Raw genomic sequence first — 8,648 nt, forward strand, 5'->3', positions numbered from 1 at the left:
AAAATCCTTAGAAGTCACTCGTTGTCTGTTTAGTTATTTTTTGATTCAATGATGGAATATTGTTTTCCCCTCAGGAGTGCAGTCTTTACTGCTTTATTTCACCTGTTGCCATATCAATCAGTCAGCCCACAACAAACATTATAATACAAAGTGTTCAAGTGTTCGCTTTAGCTTAAGCGCTGCAACCAGAGAACAGGCTGGTTTGTTTAAAGAGGCCTGGCACCCACAGCAGTCCTTTCTCTCTGCAGACAGCTCACCGGCCATGCAGCACTACGGGGTGAACGGCTACTCGCTCCACGCTATGAATTCACTGAGCGCCATGTACAACCTTCACCAGCAGGCGGCGCAACAGGCCCAGCACACCCCCGACTACAGGCCCTCAGTGCATGCCCTCACTCTTGCAGAGAGACTAGCTGGTAAGAATCAGTTGCTCATTTTGTTGTTCAATTCCATCCAATGTCATTCATGATCCCCATCTATTTTGCATTAACACAAATGTAATGTGTGTTGTTCCCTTGGTTGCTTAAATGACCTTTTCACCTCTACCTCAATTAAACTGGTCATGTTTCTTGTTTCTCAACGGCTGCACATTTCAAGACATTATCCTTGAGGCCCGGTATGGCTCCCAGCACCGAAAGCAGCGGCGCAGTCGGACAGCCTTCACCGCCCAGCAGCTGGAGGCCCTGGAGAAAACTTTCCAGAAGACCCACTACCCTGATGTGGTGATGCGAGAGCGTCTGGCCATGTGCACCAACCTGCCCGAGGCGCGCGTTCAGGTAAAGACCTATAAAAGCATTTATCCTCCTGTGTACTGTCTGCCTGTTGCTTTCTGAGATGCTCAGCTTGAAGTCTTAAAGGCCATCTTGCATCATAAAAAAATGTGAAAAGAAACTGCAGTCATTTGCGGTGGCTTTAATTTGTCCACGTTATGATACTTATAGTTCTTGACTCAAGCCCTGATCTGTGTGTGCATCTATCTGCCAGGTGTGGTTCAAGAACCGCCGGGCCAAGTTCCGTAAGAAGCAGCGCAGCCTGCAGAAGGAGCAGCTCCAGAAACAGAAGGAGGCGTCCGGAGCTGCAGAGGGCTCTACGGAGGACTCCAAGACTGACCTCAACACTACCACCACCAACACCACCACCGATGCTGCCACCACCACCACCACCACCACCACCCTGGTTCCCGAGGCCCGCACTCCTCCCCCTCCCTCCTCCTCTTCATCCTGTCACTCAGAGACAGAGAGGCAGGCAGCCGCCCGGCACCAGCCCGGGGAGATGAGCGTGGAAGTCAACGTCACCTCCCCCGAGCCGTCGGACAGCGAGTCAGCAGCAGAGGATAATGCTGACAGAGAGGAGGACGAAATGAGAGGGGAGACCGGGTTGAAGATCAGGGAGGAGACGCATGGGGAGGGGGGCGCGCAGCCGGGGAGCAGCTCCCCATCCTACAAACAGCTGAGCCCCACATTAGGTAACAATATCGCTGTCGAATGAATGCAGCTGCTTTTTTCTTTTATATTGTGATTATATGTCATATTTACGAATCCAGTCACATTCATGTACAAGATAATTTGACTGAATTGGTATGTAGAGCACACAATTAATCTAAAAACAGGATAAACACAAAAATCTACAAAACATCTGTGTTGAAACGTATTAAAGTCCTCCTTTCTTCCTGTCTCTCAGACTCCCCCCTGTGCTCCCCCACCATGCCGTCCTCCAGCAGCGTGACCGGCGGTTTGGCGCAGGGCAACTCCTACGCTTCGTCTCCTCTCAGCCTCTTCCGGCTGCAGGAGCAGTTTCGCCAGCACATGGTGGCCACCAACAACATGGTGCATTACCCGTCCTTCGAAATGAGCCCGCCGCCCTCTCTGCCCTACCTGGGCATGAACGTCAACATGCCGCCCCCGCTGACCTCGATGCCCTGCCAGTCCTACTACCAGACCATGTCGCAGGCCCAGCAGGTATGGAACAGCCCGCTGCTGCAGGCGCCACCAGGCAGCCTCTCCGGAAGCCTCAACAGCAAGACCACCAGCATAGAGAACCTCCGTATGAGGGCCAAGCAGCATGCAGCCTCGCTGGGATTGGACACGCTCCCCAACTGAAGCTCGGGCTGCTCAGTCGAAGTGTTCGCCCTCCAGTCAGGGCCGTACCTATGAATTATGGGCCTTGTCCAGTGGAGGTGACTCTGGGCCCCTCTTCACTTTCCTCTTGACCCCTCATCACTGTCAGCGACTGTGTGTATCCGTCCAAAACGCAGACACATCTCCAAAAATTCTTTCTAAAAATCTCAGATTCAAACTTAAGCTACTGGCTGCTACCCAATTGGCTAACATAACAATAATTCACAAGTCCTCTGATCAAAATCTGTCCAAAGTTAAAATTTGTGCTTGTGTCATGTTATTTTACTGAAACCAAATTTCAAAAACAGAGAAAAACGTTTTTTAGAGCAGGCACTTTAGGCGCCCTCCCTCAGTTTGGAGCTCAGGGTTGTCGACGCACCTATTCCCCTTCACCTCATCGTCACCATGTGGGCATGCAGCTCACTGCTGGGAGCACAACAGGACATGAAGAACAGCTCTGTCCTCAATGAACTTGATGTAAAAAAAAAAAAAAAAAAAAAAACTGGACTGCAGTTGTGACTGAACAGTACTTTTTGCCTGTGGATCTTTGCTTGTATTCGATTCCTCCTGTTCACCAACACAAGCCAACTCTACTAATGCTAGCGGCTCACTATGATTTCAGCCTCCTCTGTGAAGTCAGGGAAGACAGTTTTGAAACTACAGAGCTGATTCCAGGACAGATATTTAAATGTTCTATAATTCAACCCCTGAATGTGAACTATGCATGCGTGCACCCCTCTGAAGCATGGCTTACAGCCGCAAAACACAGAATGAAGTCGCATCTGATCTGTTATCAGAAGTAAAGCTCAGATCATAATCCCCCAACAACTGTATTTCTTTGTAGATGACAAATGACTCTCCTTGTTTGAAGTTACAGCACTCAGCAGAATCCATTGAGCGTTGTAAATATCCTTCAGTGTTCGCCTGCATCTGCCTGGCTAAAGAGTAACTCCATGTCTTCTTTTGTGTGAAGGATTTGAGAGGAAACGTTTGGTGTGTTTTTACAATTGTGGCTTTAAGCAAAGGACCTACAGCAGCAGTGAAATAAGGGAGAATCTGCGGAGGAGGCACAGCGTCAAATAAATATGAGCCCAGCAGACATATTTCTTTGGTTAACTCGGGTGCCAGACTGAACTCGACCACTTTTTCTGGGCCACCGGTTTCAGCAGAAAGATGCACAGGCCCATTCTCTATGTATTATATCACTGTAGATTCAAGACATGTATTTCTCAATTGTTTAAAATGTAAGTAATTTATCTGTTTAATGCAAGGGAATAAATCACATAAGAACGACTCTTTTTCTCGGTTTCATCGGTTGGAAATATAAGATGAAAATACTTTCCTATGCTGACTCACATTGCCTCATTTTGACATTTTCTCAGGCAAAGGAGGGAGCTGTATTCTAAAACAATGACTCAAGAAATGACCACACAGAGGAAAAGAAAACATCTGTTATTAAAAATGGTTAAAAAAAACTAAACAGGAGGCAACCTTCTTGAATGAAAGTCCTACATATTTAGGTTGAATTGAGAAAATAGAGACACTGTATGAATGCCATAAAAAAAAAAAACATTTTCTCAATGGAAGTTATTTATTAACACTAGTTTTTGTGTATTTCTGAATCTTCGTCAGCTAAAAGCTGAGTCAGAAGAACACGAGGCGAGATCATCTAGATCATGAACCCGGGAATAATCACATAGCAGGACATCCAACCAACATCCGAACAGGCACAAAAACATGCACTCACATAAAGGTCTTTAAAAAAACACCCAAAAGCATTTTCTAAAAGTTTCTCCAGTGAGAGGAAGTTTGCAACAAGAGAGGGATTAGTTTAGGTGCCGAATCCAGCTCTTCTCCCTGGATGGCTGACAGCGCTGAGAGGGACTGACAGGAAACTAAATCTTAATAAACAGTTTGGATTTTCCACACAAATTAAGTTTAGTTAACATGTTCCACTGAAGACACCTTGATGAACCGCAAATAATTTAGACACAGGAGGTCTACCATGCTCGACGCTGAGGTTTACATACCACATAGGGGAGAACCTGCCACTTGTTCACTCAGTGCAGAATAACTAATCCTAAATGAAATGACTGAAGCACAGTGTCAGGCTCTAAAGAGTCTCCAATCCACCACCCACCCATCCACCCACCTACCCTTCACTCTCTCTCTCTCTCTCTCTCTCTGCAGCGCCCCTCTTCCCCCACCCTGTCAGCCGAGGTTTGGCTGCACCGAAACAGAATGCTTTGCCATAAGAAGATTACCTTTGGTTGGGATATCGATGGATTAAGTAAGAATAGAATGAGATAAAATGGGACTGAAAGGGTTCCTGGAGTCAGCAAAGTTCAGACACCTGTTTTTTTTCCTGGTCTTTTCCCGCTTTCTCGCTCCATGACCGTAAAGATTATATCACTGTCCTACAGGAGAAAGGGAGGTGAGAGGGGTGGATGGTTTAGGATGGGGCAGGTTACAGTGCGTACATATAATTTCAGCGCTGCAAAGACGCCTTTGGGTTTTTTTTTTTTTTTTTTTTTTTTCAAGCATACTAAATATGTGGTCAATTTGTCATGAACGTCTTGGTTTTGTGTGCTTGTAAAGATCATATTGGTGTAAGTTAATGGGAAGGCTGTGTTTGTGTGTGTGTGTGCGTGTGTGTGTGTGTGAGAGAGTGTGTCTATGGCAGCTAAGCCGCTGAAGGTTTCCAGGAGCTCTTTGATGTGTATCTGGGCAATGCGCTATTAGAGGGATTTTCCTAGTTGACAGCTCAGAGAATGTGTGGAGGAATTGCGATGCCAGCGGGCTAAAAGAATGCTGGAAACAGGATTAGGATCATATTCTGGCAGCTCCTGTCACTTCATCAATGGGCTAAGGTTTCCTCAGTGACAGCCCTCCTTCTCTGCCCGGCTAAAACCTTTAGTGGGACCATAAAAGGGGTGAGAGAGGGGAAAAAACAATGATTGAATGGTGTGCTATGATTTCTGTGCTGCTGGGTTTGCTCTGAGGGCTTTGTGTTGGGAGGTCTGAGGGGGACGGCGTTGATTTGGAGGGAGGGGCAGGTCGTGGTGATGAGAAAAAGGGGTCTATTTTTTTTTTGAGGGGGGGGGGGGGTTTGGAAGTTTTACACCCAAATCCCAATGGCAGTGCATGTGGAGGGGTTTTACATTGATGCTAGTGGACAGGGACAGCAGCTGTGTGACAGCAGCAGCAGCAGGTGGGGAGGAAAGGCAGAATACTGTTTCCTGAGTCTTCAGGATCCAGTTTGTCTGTACGAGTCCTACCTATCTTCACCAAGTGAGACCTCTTTCACATCATGATAGTACATCCCTTAGTAGGAGTGTCAAAAATTCTTGTAGGCTCATTTAAAGAGATAACGGTGGCTCTCTGTTGTGATTATAGTTTATCTTATTTCGATGGATTATTCTAGTGATATTCTTCTATTGTCAACAAATCCCATTAAAAGACCAAAAACCAGTAGCCAAAGCCTGTTGTAGCTTACTCTTCTGTGTCATAGACTAACACTGTCACCATTAAAAACACATCACGATTAACATGGTTGGGTATTTTGAGTCAATCCCACCTACACCGTCCTGCTGCCGTCACTAAAGCACCACATGTGGATTCATCCACAGCTGAAAATAGCTTCAACAAATGCACTATATTTTTCTTCCTGTTTGAGTAATATTTGCCAAAGCCCAGCTGCTTCAGGAAATCCCAGTAACTCATTTTAAAAATCAAAGTATACGTTGTTTTTAACCGTTTTTGTCCCGGAAATACAAAAAATTTGTTCTCAAGCAAAAAGAGATGCTTTGTACCTCCGGGTGATCGCAGGCTATTTTCCATCTGCAGGAAAAATGTACATGTGAATTCATCATAGGAAAAATGCATTTCTCATTTGTATCAAATGTGAAAAAAATGCCATGTCCAAATTATATAATGGCACATGAGATTTTCGAATATATTTGAATAAGTGATAAATTCACATCATGTCTGCAAGTATGATTTTTAGATATTTGAAGACGTTGTGACACTTCATTTCAAATGTGATGCATTTACATATAAAGCACATTATGGTTTTCAGACATTTTACATATGAAATATCATATCTCACAATATTCCACATGTGAATTTCACAGCAGACCAGACGTTTGACTGCGCAAATTTGTATTTTCTTTGCTTTGCTTTCGTGGCTGTAGCACTGCTGGCTCAGCCTTTTCATTCATATCACTCGCTGTGTTCAGGTGAGACGTTTGTCCTCTAAGCTGAATATTTTGAGAGGATTTTTGGGTTGCACCTTCTATATTTGGACCTGAGGTTGTGTTGCAGAACAGTTCTTCAGTGGGCTTATAGGGTGGTCTCTGGCGTGCGTCTTGGACCAACTGTCTCCATGTTGCCACCAAAACCCCTTCCCCCAAGAGTGTAACTCCACACTTTGCTCACCCATGTGAAACAATACTTTCACAATACCGCAGGAGTTTGATTGTTGGCGACAAGTTATATAATGCCAGGAATTACAGACTAGCATGCAAATGCTAAATCCTCCTCTCTTTCTCCTGAGAAGTGGATGAGACGGACTATATCTGCAGGCTTCACTCCGGCTCCCCAGCTTTGTGCTACAGACACGTTCTCCTTTCTCCCCCTGACTTGGGTGATAATCCTGACACGCACTGTCTGCATTTTTTACTGTACGTGTTTAAGCGCATTTGCAGAGCATTTATCTCTCCAATGTAAACCAATTTGGCTATAAGGGCCTTGGGCCAAGCCAGGCGCTGGAGGGAAGAAAGGAAAACTCAAACCTAGCAGATGTGCAGAGAAGGGAGGATGGAAGAGCTGGCGAGGACGCGGGGGTTGATGAACAACTGAATGCAGCAAAAAGGGGGAAGCGGAACCGCACGGGAGAAAAAGAGTGTCCCTTGTCCGAAGGGTAAGCTTTTGAAACTTGGGATAGGGGCCTTTAAAGCCGATAGAACGTGGATCACTGAATTGTTGAGTCACAGAATCTGCGAAAATCATACGGAGCTCCAAGTTAATCCCGTCATAGTGAAATCGGTGGGCATACTTTGGGGATCCCAGCCCCTTCTGAAGAAATTTGGAGCCTGCTGTATTGACAGAGCTGCTGTTTGATACCGCCTATACACCTGTATCAGCTGTCTGTTAATCTGCCTTCCCCTCCTCCCACTAGTCCTCCACAGCACGTCGCCTCTGCTGGTAGTAATGGCTGATGAAATGGACTAAAGACCTAAAAGCTGCCAATCTTGCTGCTTCTCGATGTCTCCTGTAAGTGGCTCTGGTTGCAGGCTGAACTTGTCACTTTGATCATCTGAAAGGCAGGAGCCCTGCTGTGTCAAACATTACTACCTGCATTTCTGTGGAGCCATAAAGACTATGGACTCCTTGGTCCCTGAAATGGGACATTAAGACAGAATCATCCTAGTTTAGTTGGGGCGATATCAAGGTGTTTTATTTGCTGGCACACAGGCAGGGTCTGAATGTGTTTGGATGGCTTTTAAAGTACCTGATCTTATAGCCTAAGGTTCCTGTAAATGAGGTGTTTGCTGCTCTTATCAATGAGACGTTACATGAGAAGAGCACCTTGGCCTGACAGCGCTGTCGGGTGGTTCTGCGGTACGATTACAACAGGCTGAGCTTTGGCCATGTGCCCTTTACAGCTAACTTCACAAACGCTTTCATTATACTGAATACACTTTCTGAGCTTAAATTATGGATCAGCATCATGACTATATCATAACATTTACTAAGTTTTCTTACAGATAGCGAGACTGTTTTCAGTAAGAGCCATTGGAGTCAAGCATAACGACCTGTAGCTCAAAGCTGTAAAAGTTTGAATAGTTTGGTTTTGATTATAAGTGGGATCAACAGTTCTAGTGACGCTTTCACATTACAAGGAGACAATTGATTTAATGTTGGAATCGCTAATGTAACTTTAAACACTTCAGTCCGCTGTAGCACAGCCATGAATTATGAAGACTTTGATGCGACTATAAAAGTGATTGAGGGCTTTAGTCTGTAGTTTTAATGTCGCAACTCACTGAATGTCCCGATAACATAGTAGCAATGGATTTGAAACAATAATACCTCGAGCAAACGTTCCAGCAAATATCAAAACATAATTTTTGATCTATTATGTTACAGGTGTGTATGCACACACGTCCAAATATACAGTATACTAATACAAGTATGTACACATTGTCTTTCTTCTTTATCACCAATGAATGATCCCTTATCAATGTGTAGATGTGGCCAACTGTCCTCTTGTCTTGAATGTCTTGTTTGTTAAATAGGCCTTTTTTCACAGGGAACATTTTTTGATTTGTCATAACAGGGAAAGCACAGGCGTTAAGGTATTAACGTTCTATTTAAGTGTCCCACTACGTCGTGACAGTGTGACAATGAGCCAGCATGCACGATACGAGAACCCTCAAACTGAAGCAGCTAAATGGAATTCTGCCATCGTTCATTTTTTATATTTTAGACCATTGTTTTGTCTGAGACAAGTCAAAATGTCCAATAAAA

At 44.9% G+C, this 8,648-nt stretch overlaps 1 protein-coding gene across 1 annotated transcript; it reads left to right on the top strand.

Moving 5' to 3' along the window:
- Nucleotides 1-262: 262 nt before the first annotated feature.
- Nucleotides 263-2,099, top strand: LOC142946949 (diencephalon/mesencephalon homeobox protein 1-B-like). The gene is made up of 4 exons (XM_076088581.1): nt 263-416; nt 598-776; nt 985-1,465; nt 1,681-2,099. Exons 1-4 carry the CDS (start codon nt 263-265, stop codon nt 2,097-2,099), a joined length of 1,233 nt encoding a protein of 410 aa, XP_075944696.1.
- The last annotated feature ends 6,549 nt before the right edge of the window (nt 2,100-8,648 follow it).

This window comes from Anarhichas minor, unplaced genomic scaffold, assembly GCF_050575085.1.
Source record: "Anarhichas minor isolate MPS153535 unplaced genomic scaffold, ASM5057508v1 ptg000010l, whole genome shotgun sequence".
In the NCBI taxonomy this organism is placed as follows: Eukaryota; Metazoa; Chordata; class Actinopteri; order Perciformes; family Anarhichadidae; genus Anarhichas; species Anarhichas minor.

Excerpts from the sequence above, each read along its gene's own strand:
- LOC142946949 (XM_076088581.1), top strand. The coding sequence starts at position 263 with ATGCAGCACTACGGGGTGAACGGCTACTCGCTCCACGCTATGAATTCA. Across the intron at positions 417-597 it reads TCTTGCAGAGAGACTAGCTG|ACATTATCCTTGAGGCCCGG; the intron begins GTAAGAATCAGT and ends GCACATTTCAAG. Across the intron at positions 777-984 it reads TGCCCGAGGCGCGCGTTCAG|GTGTGGTTCAAGAACCGCCG; the intron begins GTAAAGACCTAT and ends TCTATCTGCCAG.